Source organism: Pholcus phalangioides, unplaced genomic scaffold (assembly GCF_987345545.1).
Source record: "Pholcus phalangioides strain wild (caught in Gottingen) unplaced genomic scaffold, Ppha-v1.0 ptg000022l_1, whole genome shotgun sequence".
NCBI classification, from domain to species: domain Eukaryota; kingdom Metazoa; phylum Arthropoda; class Arachnida; order Araneae; family Pholcidae; genus Pholcus; species Pholcus phalangioides.
Genome location: NW_028301615.1, coordinates 2,965,816 through 2,983,424, shown reverse-complemented (window position 1 = coordinate 2,983,424; position 17,609 = coordinate 2,965,816). Strand labels below are relative to the sequence as shown.

Genomic DNA, 17,609 nt, shown 5'->3' with positions numbered 1-17,609 from the left:
TTTTGCATGTTTCATACTTTTTATAAAAAGTGAATCCACAACCCCCCCCCCCCCTTCCCACTATTTCAATTCTTCTTTGAAACTGGTTTTTTCTTTGTTTTTCGCTTCTGAGGAGTGCTCTTTCCCATTATTCACAAGTCTCCAAAACTAAACTCCTCCCAACTTGGGCTATCTGTAAGGCCAGACACGACCCAGGCTTTATCCCTTCTGGGATATATTTACCCACGTGGGATGGGTTGTGCCGGGGAGGACCAGGAGTGCCAGGCCGGAGCGCTGCTGGTGAAACCACCTGCAAGCGGTTCCCCTTCCAGCAACCTGACCCTCTAAGTCCTAGCTGCAAAACTGTGCTAAGATTATCAGTTAGCATGCATATTTCTGATGTTTGTCGGGAGTTTGACCCTTTAATAAATGGCCCAGATCAACAACCTAAAGACCAGGCATCAGAAGTATGCATGATAACTGATAATCTTAGCACAGTGAATGTTTACGGCTAGGATTTTTATTTACTGGAAATAAACATTGTTGCTGATTGGTAAGAAATCTTTAAATTCAGGTTTCTAAACCAGTCAGCAACGACATTGAAGTTTTAAAGCATAAGAATACTAGCCCCTGAACGATACTGATGTGTGGCTGTAAATAGATTAAATTATCTGAATCGTGATGGTAACTTGTGGGAAAAAATTGGCTAAGAATGGTCCATGAAAAAAATGTTTTAGTATTTTTAGGAATTTTTTTTTGCAAGCTTTATAATTTTTTTTTTAATTTTGTGCAATGCTTTTCTGAAACTGAGTACTTGGCTAGATATTTTACCTATATGTGACAACACATTAATTCTGAATTTGTGCAGAAAAACTTACTGAAAGGAGAAATTTCAGCTGGATGAGATAACCATCACTGCATCTGATCAAGTTCGAGCAGGTCCAGATAAATCATAGGACCTTAATATTTTCAAATTCTTTTGAAGTTATCCTGATAGTAACTGTAAACAACTTCTGTATCGATTGTGAATGATTCGTGTATTATGGTGAAACTAATTTTCAAACATGTCTAAAGTGAAGCAAAGGACTTCACAGAAACTGAAATTTGTTTCTCTGAATATGGTGAGAAAGTGTTCTGTACAGATGAAACACTATTGTTTTGCAAACTGTGTGATATTACAGTTGCTGCGGAAAGGAAATCCATTGTGTTGCAGCACATCAACACCGAAAAACTTGATGAAGTCTTCAGTTACTTGAGGATGAGAAAATTTTTTTTTTCTACATATTAAATTTTTTTTGTTTGGTACATTAATTAAAAAAAATGAAATCTGTTATTGATTTTCTGATACTTGTAGAGGTTAGTAAAACGAAGGAATTTTTATTCATACAATAAGTAATGGTTCAAAATAGTGTAGACTGCATCAACACTTATCATTATCATATTTTGTTAAAACGAATGTTATTATTTGTTAATTTTGTTAAACGAAAAAGAATTTAGGGTATATTTTTTGTTTTATAAAACATATTTAGTTTTTAAGGGTATAAATGTATTTTTTAAAGAATATATTTTTCATAAGTTTCTAGAGCATAAAAATCATAGTCCCTGTAATTATAAAAGATGACTTTATATAAAAATCTTAGAAAAGCTAGAAGAAAAATCCAAGTACCATAATGTCTCACTTATCAGTGCAATGGAACAAGGAAAAAAAGATGCATAAGTTAGAGAGGAATACATATATAAGTGAATGTTATTTACCTATATCCCCAAAGTAGAATGTTTAGCACTGTTCTGCGATGAGCCCTCAGCTAACTGGAAATGTTCGGCAATAAAAATCCCCATAGACGTAATTTTTTTTTTCACTTTTTCTTAAAATTCTTCCAAATTGGCATCTCTGATTTCGGCACATTCTGCTTTGGGGCCTATATCTTTGACTGGTAGTGCAGAAAATAGATTTTAAAGTGAGACCACTGTATCAGAAATAAGAGTAACCAATATCTGAGCGATTCTTACAAAAAATATTTGAAGAATGTGTAGTGATTTATATATATGAATTAGTAATACTGTGTAAACTATAGACTAAATTTTTATGTGTTATGTATTTTGTTCTGCTTCAAAAAAAAATTGCCATAAAAAAAATTTGAGTTTTTAAATTTAAGACAAACTTATTTGAATGCTTGTGGGGTTGAATTTGATCAAAAAATTTTATTTCAAGGATAATTCTACTATGTTAATTGAAGCTGCTAGAGGTGGACATACCGCTGTTGTGCAGTTGTTATTAGATTATCCCAATAGTCTTCTTGCATCTTCATCACCACCACCGCCTCCAGATCTGTCTCAAGCACTGGAAAATGGTGAAGTGAGTTGTTTTATATTAATTTGTCTGCAGAGTATAAATACAGTAAATGAATTGTAATTTGAAAAGCAAAATTCTTGATCTGCCTTCAGTTTTCCCGCAGCTGTCAATCTAATTTTTGTATGAATTTTTTTTATGTATACCAACATATACTTAAGCTGATCAAACAGTAATTTCTTTGTCATCTTGTCTGTCGAAAATGTTTAGAAGTGTGACGTTTCAGTCAATTGAATTTCTAGAATGGTAGTTTAGATGGCCTTTGGCATAGTGCATAGCATTTAAGATGGTGAGCAAGAAGTATAAGTGAATTGCTCATGTTAGGTGTTCCACTTCAAAAAATGCAGATTTTGATGATTAATAACATATCTTGTGAAAAATTATAATTTTATCTGACCAGTTGTTATATACTGTCAAGCCAAAGATATGACTGAGTTATACGAGGTCATGAAAAATATTTTTATTATCAACATTCATCATTATTGATTAAGTTTTAAGTTGAATAGAACAAATCTGTGGGCCTAATGTGTTTTTAACTAGTCAACTGTCCAATTAATTTCTCCGAGCGTTACCCGCAGTGCCCACTTTTTTTTAAAGATGCACACGCTTTTTCCCTTTTCTTGGAAGTTTGAAATATTAAAATATTTTTTTTATAGCTCGAATGTGTCGAGACATAATATGACACCCCAAAGGTGGGGAGGGGCGGTCATAATGTCCTGTGACTAAAAGAAATCTGTCGATGGATTTACGTGGAACCATAGCAGTTGAACCTTTGCTAAAAGATATGTGAGTAATAAAACAGATACATCTTCACAAGGGAGTAGGAAATTGAAATAAAAGCGATGGGGATATGCAGCTTTGCAAAACATGACAAAGATAATAGTAATAATAATCTCAGACCTTGAAATATAATTGTCAACTCTATCTAGTGATGAGATAATAAAGTAGAAGGATGGCTGTACAGAGATGGCAGCGCATGTATGACAAATTATTTCGTCATATCTATGTGAAAAAGACAGAAAAGTCAGTGTGTCGGCAAATGCTGTCGTAGGCAACACCATTACGTATATCAGCGACGGCAAATGCCATCTTAACCACTTGACTGGTTAAGTAAGATTACTGGAAATTGGTTTTGGGATGGTAAATTTCTCTTGAATGGTGAAATTAAAGATATATTTCATGTCATGGGCTGATATTTTAACTTTTTGTCCTTTAATATGTGTTAGATGTGTAATCATTTGAATTTTTTTTTTGTAAATTTAGGCTCCTCGTGTACCTCCTCATGGCCTGCAAATGTTTTCCAATGACCAAGACCATGTGACATTACCGGACAGTTCCTATTTGACCAGTGTTCAGTCAGGTAACCAGAAACCTACAATTGTTTTGTCCATTTTCACTGATTTGTGTATATGGGATTCTTACTGACTTGAGATAGACTCTCAGTTTGTGAATCCTAGTATAAATTTTTTTTTCTCCCTTTAATTCATTTTTAAAATCGGGTTGATATTAAATCAGGACTTGACAAATCCTAGTCACCAGCTTACCATGGTGACTAAAAAATTGGATTAGTGTCTATAATTCTTTTGTGATTAATTTGGAACCTAAGGGCTACACAGAATTTTCTGAATTCCATGTCAGTATTTCCACTATCAAGGAAAAAGGTCATCAATATCTTAGTCTGGTGAAAAAAATTTATTTTGGACTGACTTTTTTTGCTTACCTGGGAGAAAATGTTTGACTTGAAAATCTGGCTGGTGGCCTAAATTTTTTTTGTAAAATTTGTTCAGCCCTGTATTAAATTTTTTCTAATGTTACAATCAAAGTAAAATTATTTTTTACTCGTTCTATTTTAAAATTTTGTATGAATTGCTTAGTCTCATTCACAGTAAAGGCTCAGCTTGTAAAAGGAAAAATATATATGTTAACTTCCATTATTAAATGCTAGGTTTTGTATGATTGTGCGAGTTTTCAGGGGTTATAAAAAAAATGTTATTTTTTTAAAGTTTTTTTTTATGCAGGGGATAGTGAGCAACATTGCCATTACTACCATAAATTTTTCTTAAGGCTATTTTAGATTAGCAGTTCTTTTCAGTCTACCACCAGTACAGTATCTTCTGTGCCACTTGGATATATTTTTATGCCTTTTTCCCGCAGTTAGGTCTAAGTGTGATCCCCTCAACTGTGTAGTGTTAGCTAGTCAAAGTATTAGTTTTGTGGTCTCTCATTTGTGAGGTGGAAATGTGAGCCAGCTTGTTAAAAATACCTTTCTATAGTGGGGCAGTTATTAGATCATTTACTGTTCAAATTTGGTTTTAATATTGGTTCTAAAAGTAATCCTGAATCTTTTCCATATTACTGCGATGTCCCATAATAAAGCTACAGCTCATATAGATTCAAAAATAAATTTTTAGCTTTTAAGACAAATCAAAGGCACAGCCTGACTGGTACATTTTTTTTCTGATCTAATTTTGAGAGATTCTTACTAATTCTTGCCAGAAGTTTTTGCATTTATTTTTAGTCGAGTGAGAAGTTTAAACCTTTACTAAAAAATATAGTATGTTCAACTTATATGAGGCTGTGGCATTTCTTCTGAGATTTTTTTTTTGTAATTCTTAGTCCAACTTTTGAAATCAATGTTACTTTTTGCGAAACTCAAAAACCAAACTATCGTGTATTAGCACAGTGTGATATCACTTCCTGAGAGGTGCTGGATCAAACACAGTATTGAAGTCCTAATTATCAAGGCCTTCGTTTCACCACCCCGAAATATGAAAAAATGACTGAAAAAGGGTAAAAGATGGCCAAATCTATTGTTCTATCACTTTGGTCCCCCCGACAAAATTTCTGGCTATGGGCCTGCTAGCTATGTATGTAGGATTCACTTATGAAGGAGGGCTGAGAGAAGAAAGAATTGATGACAAATGATGTTCATGGAAAACTGTGTTAGGACAGAGTCTCCATAATATTTCTAAACTACATCATTACCAACATCATTCATATATTAGTAATTTGAAAAGTAACATGTATATTGAACTGAACATGCATTTCTATAAGTATATTATTCTAAACAAATTTGCAAAGATTCTGATAATCGATATTGTCGACTATCGTTTTTATTTACTCTCGGCTAATTAAATTGTTGTTCAATAACAACTATATCATAATTTTAAATAAAAAATGTTGTTCAATACAAGCATTAATTTTGCATTGACATTCACATTAGTCATTTCTGATATTTTAGAAATTTTTGATTAAATCTTGCTTCACACAACACATAAAGAAGATTGAATATAGGAGGGACGTTAGAATCTCCTCAAATTGAATGACATTGTTATTGCCTTCTTGTAAATAAAACTTTCAAAAAAATTTATACATTGATTTAATGACCACTTTTAAGGAAGTTCAATCATGTTGTAAAAATTTTTTATACAAAGTAAAATTTTATATGCATGAACTAATGCTAAAAAAAGATGGTTTTGATGGATAAAAATAAATTAAGAAATATCATTTGTTGTTGAATCAACATTTTATGTAAAATATGAAGTAATTCTTCATTCCAATTTTAGGAGCAAGAGTTACTCTTGTGTTTTGAAGAGATCTTCGAAGTTTTTGCATAAGCTATACAATGAATGTTCACACTGAAACTCTGAAAATAAGCTTGTGGTCATTTTATTCCTTCCAGTCCCAAACTGTTCCAAACAGTTTACCAAGTCAGAAGCAGTTTTGTGTTTGTCCTGATGAGCCTGTGCCACCTGCTGTGCACAATCCCTTGTGTGCTTGGAAAGACTTAAATCTTCCTTGATTTCCCTTTCAGCTTTTGTATTGTTGATTGTGGTTGATTCATAGCTTTTGAGAAGATGAGGAAGAAAAAACATGCTCAAAACAGTAATGAAACCAGGGCTAGACAAATCTGTTTGACATGTCCGGGCCATGTAAATATTTTGACTGAGCATTTTTTTCAACCACATGCCCAATGTTAACACATAAAATACTGATTCAGGCATTTATTCTTTGAAGTTACATGCTCAGCTGGGCATGTAAATTTTTTTAGATTTGTCCAGTCCTGATTGAAACAATGTTATCAGTTGTAATGCTTTTGGAATTGGCAAATAAGAAAAATCTGAGTGGAAATAGCATTTCTTCTGTGAAACTTGAAAGTTTGGCAAAGTTTCAGTATATGTGAATTTAAATAAAAATTTCTAGTTATTTGTCAAATTATACCAGAGTGAATATTTTGAAATAGAAGGAAAATGGAAATTTTTTTATTGGTAAAGATTTGTGTGTGTGTATCAGTATTCATTATGAATAAGTCGAAATGCCAATAAAAGTAAGTCTGCTATGTAGGATCTGATAGATGTATCAAAGGGTGAGAACTGTTAGTTTTTTCTATTCAGGGAAGACTTCATGTTTGATGGAAGTGATTTCATTGATAGTGGTGTTCATTTTTCAGTCAACCAATATTTGTCATGTTTTGTACAAACCCCTCAACTGCTCCCGCTTAATCTATAAACAGTACATTATGTTTGTAGAGGAAAAATTGTCCTCTCCACTTTTAATACAAGCTATACAGGAAACAGTTATGTAGAGATGCTGATTTTTGAAAAGATTCACTTCTGTCTCTACAGGGACTTGAAGGCATGCCCTCTCTTATTCTAGATGAGTGCGCTAACACAGTATTATAGAATATGGCTTCCTTGGAGCATTTTTCATTTTCCTCAAAGAATTCAAATTCACCTGTACACTTTCAGACTTAAATAATGTGTCACAAACTATAGGAAAAACCCTGTGCAAAAAAAGGTTTAGGGCAGCGTTTTGCCTCTTTCATGGGGTTCATTTTTATGGCCTTGTGTGGGAAAATGGGTAACCTGTAACTGAAGAGACGTAAAAATTAAGTCATGCTAACATTAGAAATAGTGACAACTAATACTGCTTTTCAGTGCTGAAATGCAAGAATTCTTTCTGAAACTACAAGCTATTAAAATTACACAAGTCAAGGCTACTTCACCAAACACCAACTCTGGCCATATCACTGTATTGCAATTTACTGCCATTAATGAGATGGGTTGGAAATGAAGGCGCTGTCTATTGGTGGTTGCCTGAAGTTCATTAGGGAAAATTACATAAGTCAAGGTTATTCAATATGGGGGTCGGGCAATATAGGAGTTGTAGATCTATGTAGAACATCCTATTTGTGAAGACATAACCATGATAGTATGACAGTATAGAGAAAGCCAGACAAAGGGAGGTTCTTATGCCCTTGTTTGGAATAGCTAAATTTTTTCCATGTTTATTAGTTATGCAGTGTGCATTCAATTGTCATCTCTGTAATGTCAAGTGACTGTCTTATAAAAGTTCTGTGTAAAAGCAGTGCTATATTTAAATAACTAGTCAGAGATTAAGTTATCTGTTAACATGAGAAGAACACAGATGATACTAGTCTTCCCCCAAAGCAGAACATGTTGAAAACTGATGTACATCACAGAACAATTAGTGCTGCAGCAGAACAATCTGGAAGAATTTCGAGAAAAGTGTAGAAAACATTATCATGGGGATTTTCGTTGCACATTTCCCTTAGTCAGCAGAGGAACAATATAAAACTTTCTGATTTGGGTCTAGTCTCTATGTCAATGTCGTATGAGATCAGGTACTAGGGCTGGATGTGCCAGTTAGACAAGGTAACAGCTTTAGATACCTTGGTCCGAGGATGAGGCAACGGCCAGTCTCGCGAACAAGACCACCTCCCTCTCTCAGGAGTCGTTCCGGGACCTCTGCGGCCAGACACAGGGCATCTGTCCCGAACCGACGCCCATGCCACCTACCTACAGCTTTAGACAAGCTTAGTCGTTCTGATTTGTATGGCACGACATATATTAGTCATACAAATTGAAACCATACAAGCAGTTATGCCATACAAATCAATGCAAACAACAATGACTAAGCTTGTCTAACCACTGTATGTGCCCAGGCTAAGAACATGCTCTCTTCTCCAAAATATAGAATTTTAAAAGGAAATATGTAATTGTTCTGGGGCAGACCATGTGACTTTTCAGAGGTCACCTCTGCATAAAAAAATCCAGAAAATATCTTTCCTTGATAGACAGCTTTTTTTCTCAGCCCAGTATATCTCTACTGTCCCACCTGGGGGGGGAGCATTTGCTGAAGTTAAGAGGCTACTAATGCCTCTACTTCAGCATTTCATGCCACATTGCATGAAATGAGGTAGGCAGAGAGAGGGTTGTCCCCCCAGTGGTGTAGATGGTAACATGCTTGTCCAGTATGCAAAGGGGCCTGGGTTCGTGTCCCAGCGGAGACCAGGTGACTTTTTTTTCTGAGTTCACCTCAGCATGAAAAATCTAGAAAATATTTCCTAATTGTTGTAGGTAGAGACATTGGGTTAAACTTCCATCCTAAAAAATTTCCAGTGATGCTAGTGTTTTGTACACTGACTTTTGGCAGTGAAATGCCAAGTTGGGGCCAATCACTTGTTAGTGAAATATTATGAATATATGCTATTTAAATATTGGGCAAATAAATTACAATTAAAAATTTAGATCATTTCACATGAAAAAAGGTTTGCATTGACATGCACGTAACTCTGACATCTTGAATACATAAAAGCCACATTATTTATATACCCACAACACTTTTCAGCATACACCAATTCATTAAAGCTTCCTCTGAGGAATGTTTGAGTAGCAAGTATAGTTCAGTTGCAGCAGCAGAATTCATTAGTTGTTGTACAACATTAAGTAAATTAGTTCTTTCCCATTTCTTCATGTTCACTCATAGTGAGATAGGAATGTAAAGTGGCTTATGGTGGCTTGCCGGAACTGTACAAACAATTTTAAGGAAGACTACCAATGACAACTTGGCATTGATTTTAATGGTCAAATAAATTTAAAATCTTTTTCTAAAGTAAAATATTCAGAAAAAATATCCTTGATAAAAAAAAAAATTTATAATAAATTATAATTGCCAAATCACTGTTTATCTAGGCTTTTTCTTTGTGACTGATTGCCAAACCCTGCCATGTGACCATTAGCTGCAACTGAATATTTGACAAAATAATCTTATTCTGAATTTAAATTTTATTTTCAAAGCCGAACAGTTTAAAGATTAAAGTAACTTTTTATTTCTGAGAGCTTTTTAAGTGAAATGAATGACTGTCGTGTGAATGTGGTGTTGTTTATTCCTTTTATGAGGTTTTTGAAAACTAGTTGAAGCAGTTGTTTTCTGTTACAGTGCCGAGAATCCAGGATTTGTTGCAAGTGAGAGATTCTCTGCCTGGCAGCACTCAAGCTGTTCCGAAGCAGAAAGTTTTTCAACGAAAAGTATCTGCAAAAAATTCTGAAGCCCCCTCCTCCTCATTTTGTGAAAATCTACGTTTTCAGTATAGAGGCAAAAATAACGTTTCTGCACAGGTCAGTTCGGCATGTGTTCAGGCAGAAATCGGTCCCAGCTGCTGTGAGGCAGAACATGCAATATGTTGTTGTGAGGAGGGTGGAGGAGGAGGGGGCACTGAACAGGAGGATGAAAAGGAACTCAAGCCTAGTGATAGGCTAGAGGCTTGTATTAACAGCATGATGAAAAAAGCAGAATTGCTTCATCCTAGTCCTGAAGAGCAAATTCTTCAAAAGCAACAAATATTAGAGGAATTACAAAGGGTAGAACGGGAATTACAAGAGAAAGCTCAAACTCAGCTTTTGCTTACAGCTCAGCAGCAGCATCAAAATATGCAAGGATTCGGAACAGTGACATCTGCATCATTACCAAGAATCACATCAGTTGCTGGAGGCACAAGCACCATATTTCCTACTGTTTCTACTCATACCCAGCAGCTTTTAATCAATAGTGGTACCATATTAGATATTGAGTCTTTGTCATCTACAGTTGTACCTGATTTATCTGCGCATCTGGGTTTAAATTTGAAGACGTCGGTGCCATCATCAAGCTCTACATCTTCTACTGCTCAGCCTGTTCATCAGCAACAGCATTTTTTACATGGAAAGGCAATGCAGCAGCAATCACAACAATCGGTGGCAACTTCAACTTCGGTGCCAGATCAAGGTAAACCTCGCCTGACCAAACAGACTGCTAAGCAGGCTGTATTAAAGCAAATTCAGCAGCAGTATTATCAATTACAACAAAATCAGCAGCTTCAGGGTGCAATAAAAATTCATCCTCAATCTGTTCAGACCCAGGGCCAGCTTGATGAAGCTGATAAAATGAATTTGAGAAACATAGTTCTTGCTGAACAGCAGCAGCATCTTCAGCAACAGCAGATGCTTCCTCAAAATCCTCAACAGCAGTTTGTTCTTTCAGAATTAACTCAGAACCTTACGATTAGAGCAAATAGCCATTATTCAGAAGGGGCTGCAGATGCTTTAGCTCTCATGCAAGCAGCAGGTGGAATTAAATTCACTACAGATAGCACTCAGACGCATGCAATACCAATTTTCGATCCAGTAACTGTCAGCCAAGCTTTATTGCATCAACAGTTACAACAACAGCCTCCTGTACACCAGCAAATGACACAAACATTACAACAAGAATCAAAAAGGCCTCATGTGACACTCGATAAAACAGGTAAAATCTTGAAACTGAAAACCACTAAGAGTCAACATCAACAAACAATATTGCAGGGAAACCAACCACAATTACAAGCAGCTATGCAAGCTTCACAGCAATCCCAAACTGTAGTGAAACACCAATTGTCTTCGTGTAGTGATAGTTGTGCCCTTGTGGGCAATATACCAGTAGATGGAACCGGTGTATTAACTATGGCTGCTCCTGCATTTCCTGTATCACTAGCAGTCTCACCAGTGTCTTTATCTTCATCTGCTTCTGTGACATCTAATTGCAGTGCACATAACATCTCTCTTGAAGAAGGCCTGATGGTTGCAGCACCAGCTCGAACATTACATGAAACACTAGGGGATATCATGGCTGGTAAATATCCCTTCTGATTCACCCCTATGATATCTTCATTTCTGTTATGTGAAGGTCTGATTGCATGGCTCCCATACAAGCAGAAAAGTGATCAGAGTATGTGAGGGAGGGACTCGTTTTCCACTGTAGAAAGATTTGGGATGTAATTTTATTCCCTGAATTTCACTTTTAAGTAAAACAAATATATATTAGCATTTTTCTACTGTAATGCTAATGTCATTTCACCTTAATTTCTATACATCAAAAGTATTGGAGACATTTTTGGTTTGGATATGAAGCTTATGAGTTCCCAAAAAGATCAGATAGAAATCATTTAGAAGTTCCTTATGCAGAAAAGTCATTCTTCATATCTGAACTTGTCAAAAATGTATCCTTAGATGAAAAATTACTGAGTAATTTTTTGTGTGCTAAACCTTTTATAGAAGGTCAGAAGCAGTTTCCAAGATAATAAATGAAATAAGAAATAAGGTTGAGATTCTCTAAAGAAGACAAAGTGAAAACTTATGTAAGCTTGCAGTTGTTTCCAACATTTGTGTGCTTTGGGCACGTGTTTTCGATGATGATGGGTGCAAAAATTAGTAATTAAAAAAACTGCTTCATAAGTATAGTATAATTTGTTAGTTCCCAGATGAAAATGTGGTGGGCAACCGCTACTAACTTGATTCCTATAAGGAATTGGTTCTGATCATTATGAATTGAAATGAAAATACTCTTAAGCAAGACAGTTTATTCTATGGAATATTTCTATCTGTTATATGTATTACAATCATATTCTATTCTGCATTGCAGTAATAGTAAAGTAAATTAAACTTTAATATGATTTGTCAATTTGCTAGTTCAATAGTTCATGACAATATCATTATATTTGTACAAGATTCATTATACATTCATATGGTTGTTTATGAATTTTTTTAGTGTTCCATTAGTTTAACTTTTAAAATCTGTTTTCAGGTCCAACAACTCAATTAGCCGGAAATCAAATGACTTTGAATCAACAGAATCCCTCCTCTAATGTATGTGGAGAACCATGTCGTTCAGCAAGGAGCAGGAGCCTCAGTGTAACATCTTTACCTGGTGTTACTGCATCTGCTTCCCATCCACTAACATTTCATACTTTAGCACCATCAGTAACTCCTTGTGTTCCATTACAAGTTGGTACCCAAGCAGAAGGGCTTGTTACTACCCACCACCTTCCACACTTAGCTCATTCAATAGCTGCACCTTCTACCCCAGCTCCTCCATTGTATCCACCACTGGACTTAAATTCTCAGACTGACAGTAACCATGACACTGCTCTGACATTAGCTTGTGCTGGTGGCCATGAAGAACTGGTGACTTTGCTTCTGTCAAGGGGTGCAGATATAGAGCACAGGGATAAGAAAGGGTTTACTCCACTTATGCTTGCTGCAACAAATGGTCATGCAGGAGTAGTAGAAATTCTATTGAATCACACAGCAGATATTGAAGCACAATCTGAAAGAACCAAAGATACTGCTCTGTCCCTTGCCTGCTCCAGTGGAAGATATGAGGTATATATTCTTGACTTTTTATATTTTCCTTTATTTTTAGTCTTCAGAAATTTTACTGATGTAACCTTTAGTTTTGTTGACTTTTTAAATGGTTTTTCTTATTAGCATGCTGTATTTTATTTGGAAATAATTAGTGAAACCCTCCCAACAATGGCCACTAACAGAACTAAGAAATGTTTTCGCTATTGGGAGGTTGCTGTTTAGTATCTCCGAGATAAAAAAAATTTTATTACATAAAATTGAAAATTGTTCTTCGTAATAATTCATATTATAAATCACTCACTCAAAAGAAACTGTTTTGGATACCTAATTATTCTGAATTGAAAATGTGTGAATTTATCATAAAGAACTTGCACTCCTTTAGCGATTACTTGTAAAACCCCCTGGGTCTGGATGACATTTTGGAAATCACTGGCGTGACAAGGATACCTCTAGGATTGTGCAATCTGTGTAGCCTCACTGGACACCGCTGTATGAAGGGCACCAAATCGTTAGTGAAATGGAGGGGGGGGGGATAATTGCAGCAAAAATAAGAAAGAAATGTTTTGTCTGTGAGTTTCATCTAAATGGAGTTTTGTGGTAATTTTTACTGTTGCTGCTCATGTGCCAGAGGGGCCCTGAAACAATGCCTCGTGCTGTCCCCATGATGTAGGGAAGAATCCACACTTATTTTCATGTTCATAGGGTTCAAGGGAGAAAAACTCTTTTAGCAAATATTGAGGATTATTTTTCATGTGCATCATTTTCTTTAACTTTCATGTCAAAAAATGGCCATTATTCAGAAATCCATTAATGTTAACCTCCAAATAAAGGATGCATTCTATTCTGAGGAAATGTGACTGTTTAGAGGTGACTGTAATGGAAGATTTTACTGCATTTATAAAATGAGAGATGAATGAAAATATATATATTATATATATATTAATCGGTATGTTAAATATTCAGATTATTAAAATTGTATACTTTATTTGCTCATTAGGTTGTTGAGATTCTCCTGGTTAGAGGTGCAAATAAAGAACATCGGAATGTTTCAGACTACACACCATTAAGTTTGGCTGCCTCTGGTGGATATGTCAATATCATAAAACTACTTCTAAGCCATGGTGCAGAAATAAATTCCAGGTAAATTAATTTCACATGGATTAATAAAATTGTATTTATTTTAGGCATATGTGTAAACATAAAACTTCACGTGAAATCATTATAGTTCAAGATGTTCATAATTTCAAATATCACTAATTATTAATTTCTTATTCTCGCTGCATTCAATGAAGAACCGGAAGTAAGCTTGGTATTTCACCACTGATGTTAGCTGCCATGAACGGTCATACCCAGGCTGTTAAATTGCTTTTGGACATGGGAAGTGACATAAATGCTCAGATAGAAACCAATCGAAACACAGCATTAACACTAGCTTGTTTTCAAGGAAGGCATGAAGTTGTTAGTTTATTACTTGATCGGAAAGCTAATGTTGAACATCGAGCCAAGGTAAATTCTATCATTTGTTTCCTATTTTTCAAATTTAATTGATATTTTTTTCTTATTGTGCTATAAATTATATATATAGTCATGCCCGCATTTAATGAAATTGCATGAAAACGTAAAAAAAAATTGCTATATATATATATAGCCTGGAAGTTTAGGCACGAAAAATGGTCAAATTAGGCAAGCAGAAAGGCATTAAAAATACCAAAAATAGGCATTGAAAAAGACATGATTTATTAAAGGAAGTAAATGTAATTAAAAACTAGGTATTAAGGGTCCAAAAACTAGCTAAAAACATTGGTTTCACTTAATCCATCTGTTTCAATTAGAGCTGCATTATTATCCACGTTAAATTTATGTCAACCCAAAAATAAAGTATTTGAGGTCCCTCAGGTCAATTCCAGGGCTACCATCAACAGACGCTGAGCCCGAAGAAAAAATGAGCTGTGGGGAACCATTGTAGAGCTCCATTTGTAGAGTTGAAAAAATAAATATATACCCATATTTTTTACATTTTAATTCTTCGTTATTTTGACTTTTACTCCGCGGATTATGCGCAGGAAGTTATCGTATGCTTGCAGGATTTTTGCACGAAATTGCAGGATTTTTTCTGTGAAAATTGCAGGACTTTTGCCTTTTCAAGGTTGGCAGGTCTGTAATTGAATACCAAAGAATATGTATGTAAAATAAATAGCCATGGTGGTTTGCAGTACATTTACTGTGTTAAAAAAAACAATGACATGTGCCCCCAGAGCCCTGTCTTATCTTACCCTGCCTTCTGTGAGTCATGACTTCAACTGATGACCTATTGGGACTGCCATCGGTTATATATATACATATTGACATCTAGCTATGATCGTGCTCACAGAGCACACACCTATAGCCATTCTCAGAATAGTAGCAGCAGTACTTCATATTCTGACTGTTTCTGAAGGAGAATTTCTGCTTTTTCATTTAACTTTACTCAATGAAAATTTTATTCTGGCCAAAAACGTTGTTATACAGTAGACTCTCAATAATCCAGTAAACATGCGTTTTCTCTTGGAGGTTCTTTTATTCTCTTGCTGGACCACTTTTTTACAGAAAAAAAACATGTACATGAATGTTCCACAAATGTGTGGACGAGATAAAAACATGGAGACAAAACAAAGAGGAAGAGAAACAAAAAAAAATACTGCATATGGGTCATTCCCAAAAAAAAAGTGTACATTCCACATTTTTGAAATGAATAATTTGAAGTTGAATTTTTAAAATAAAATTTATCTCAAATTATAGCTAATGATGCCAAGTTTAATACTTTATAAATATTTTTCACTTTTATTTTGTAATATTTAATTTTTGGGTTTTATGGCTGAAAGTCGTGGATTTTGTCCACTCTGATACGGAAATAAGTATCATTTTTAAAAAATTAAATTATATTTCTGCTCTTTTATCTTTTACAATAATGAAATCAGTTTGTTTCTTATACATATGCTGAAAAAAAGTCTAAAAAATTTGATTTTTTTGTCATTTTCAATGGGTTTTATGACTTTCGAAATTGCATATAAAAAAGATTTTTTTACATATATTTAGCAACTCAAAATCAACTTTATCTCTGACAGACAGTAGGTTGTAATTAATAATTTAGCATCTTAGTTTGAAGTGTTCTTAAATTTATTTGCCTGTGAACTGCAAAAATGCTTCCCTGAACAAAGTGGACATTATTGTAATAGTGCACAGAAATGTTTAACTAAGAGAAAGATCTCAAATATTATAAATAGGCTATGCAAATATTTTTATTTTTTGAAAAATTATATACGAAATGATCCAGACTCCTCTATAACCTTTAACCCCCCCCCCCATCCCCCCCAGCAACACTTGCCCCCCATAGTTTGCATTTTGTAAAATTATGAAAATCTGGTAAATTAATTCTTAATCATCTGATAAAATTATTAAAATCTGGTCAAAGTGGACACTGGATTTGCTCAGCTGTATTTATATCAGCATGAATTATTATTTTTTGAATAGTAATTTGATGTTGGTATAAATCTTGTGTTTATGCCTCTCACATTAGTGATCTGGAATGGGGAGGGGAAAGCAGAGCCTGGAAATAAAAATAATATAGGAAGATAATGGTTCTGTCTCATAAGATACAGAATGTGTTGTCATATAATGATTTTTACTCATACTAAAATGCCCCTTATGACACATCTGCCAGGATCTGTGCGTGGCAGTAATTTAAAGTCTGTAACTGTAGGCCTACCACTTTACTTTTGTATTTAACTGAAAAAATAATGTGGAGAATGTTTTAAAGGGTTTAAATTTAATAGATAAAACTTAAACCTTCATAACCTCTTAACTAAGAAAACTTTGTTTTAAATCAGTTTCCATTCTGTAGGCGTTGCTAGTTTTTGGAAGACTTAACAGAGTAGACAAATTAGCCTAAATTATTTTTCATTATAAATTTTAATGATTAATGAAAACTTTTATATTTTTAGAAGCATATCTCCAAATACTATCCCTTGATGTTCATATAGATGGGGGGGGGGGGAAACCGTAATTAATTATGACAATGACGTAACAGAGCGGAAATCTGACAGAAAAATCTGGTGCTAAAGACTTACTATGAATATTAAGTCTTTTTGCAAAAGTTGATCAATTGTTCATCAAGTATTAAAAATGAATTTTTCAATGACTCAAAACTGTTATCAGATTCAATCTGGTATAAAAATATATTTCCAAAATGGTCGTAACAGAGTAGACATTTTAAAATGGGAAAAATTTCAAGACAACAAAAAAAAAAGTTCTTCATAAAAATAAAAAAAATTTCAAAATTTTACTGTCACAGTATAAAACGTATTGTCATGTAAAATGTGATTCAAAGTTTTTTTGAAACAAATTCCAGATTTGTACCAAGTCTTTGTTCAACACTTTTTCAAGCTGGGACAGATAGATCTTGACATTTTGCTACAAACAATGATTTTAAAAAAATAGATACCATCTGATATTAAAGAACTAGATAAAAAAAAAAAAAAAAAAAAATTACTACCAGAGTGTTGAAATTTCGTTAAATATTATGGTGTTGGAAACGGTTTGTACACTTTTTTGGAATGACCCACACTGACTCTGTATGTGGTCTCAAGGGACTGTACTATATGCCCTCTATAAATATCTTATCTATGATGGCTTTTCACTCCTTGTGGATGTGGAGAAATGAAAAATGTCACCGCATGTGTCTGCTGCTTAGAGGAAAATAAGAATAATCTGTATTGTAGCTCACTCATAAAAATTGTTCAGTATTTGCTTCGATTTGATTCTTGGTCTCTTTTATTTGAGAT

At 34.4% G+C, this 17,609-nt stretch overlaps 1 protein-coding gene across 5 annotated transcripts in view; it reads left to right on the top strand.

The window, feature by feature from the left end:
• The window catches only part of mask (multiple ankyrin repeats single KH domain), a 97,129-nt gene that overhangs the window by 37,282 nt on the left and 42,238 nt on the right, over positions 1-17,609 (top strand). For 4 of the 5 annotated variants that reach the window (XM_089250124.1, XM_089250125.1, XM_089250126.1 and 1 more), the window contains 6 exons: positions 2,192-2,335; positions 3,593-3,689; positions 9,572-11,278; positions 12,230-12,807; positions 13,787-13,929; positions 14,082-14,295. In XM_089250124.1, coding sequence (XP_089106250.1) covers positions 2,192-2,335; positions 3,593-3,689; positions 9,572-11,278; positions 12,230-12,807; positions 13,787-13,929; positions 14,082-14,295 — 2,883 coding nt within the window. The remainder of the gene's footprint in view (positions 1-2,191; positions 2,336-3,592; positions 3,690-9,571; positions 11,279-12,229; positions 12,808-13,786; positions 13,930-14,081; positions 14,296-17,609) is intronic. The other variant, XM_089250127.1, reaches the window with a different exon arrangement.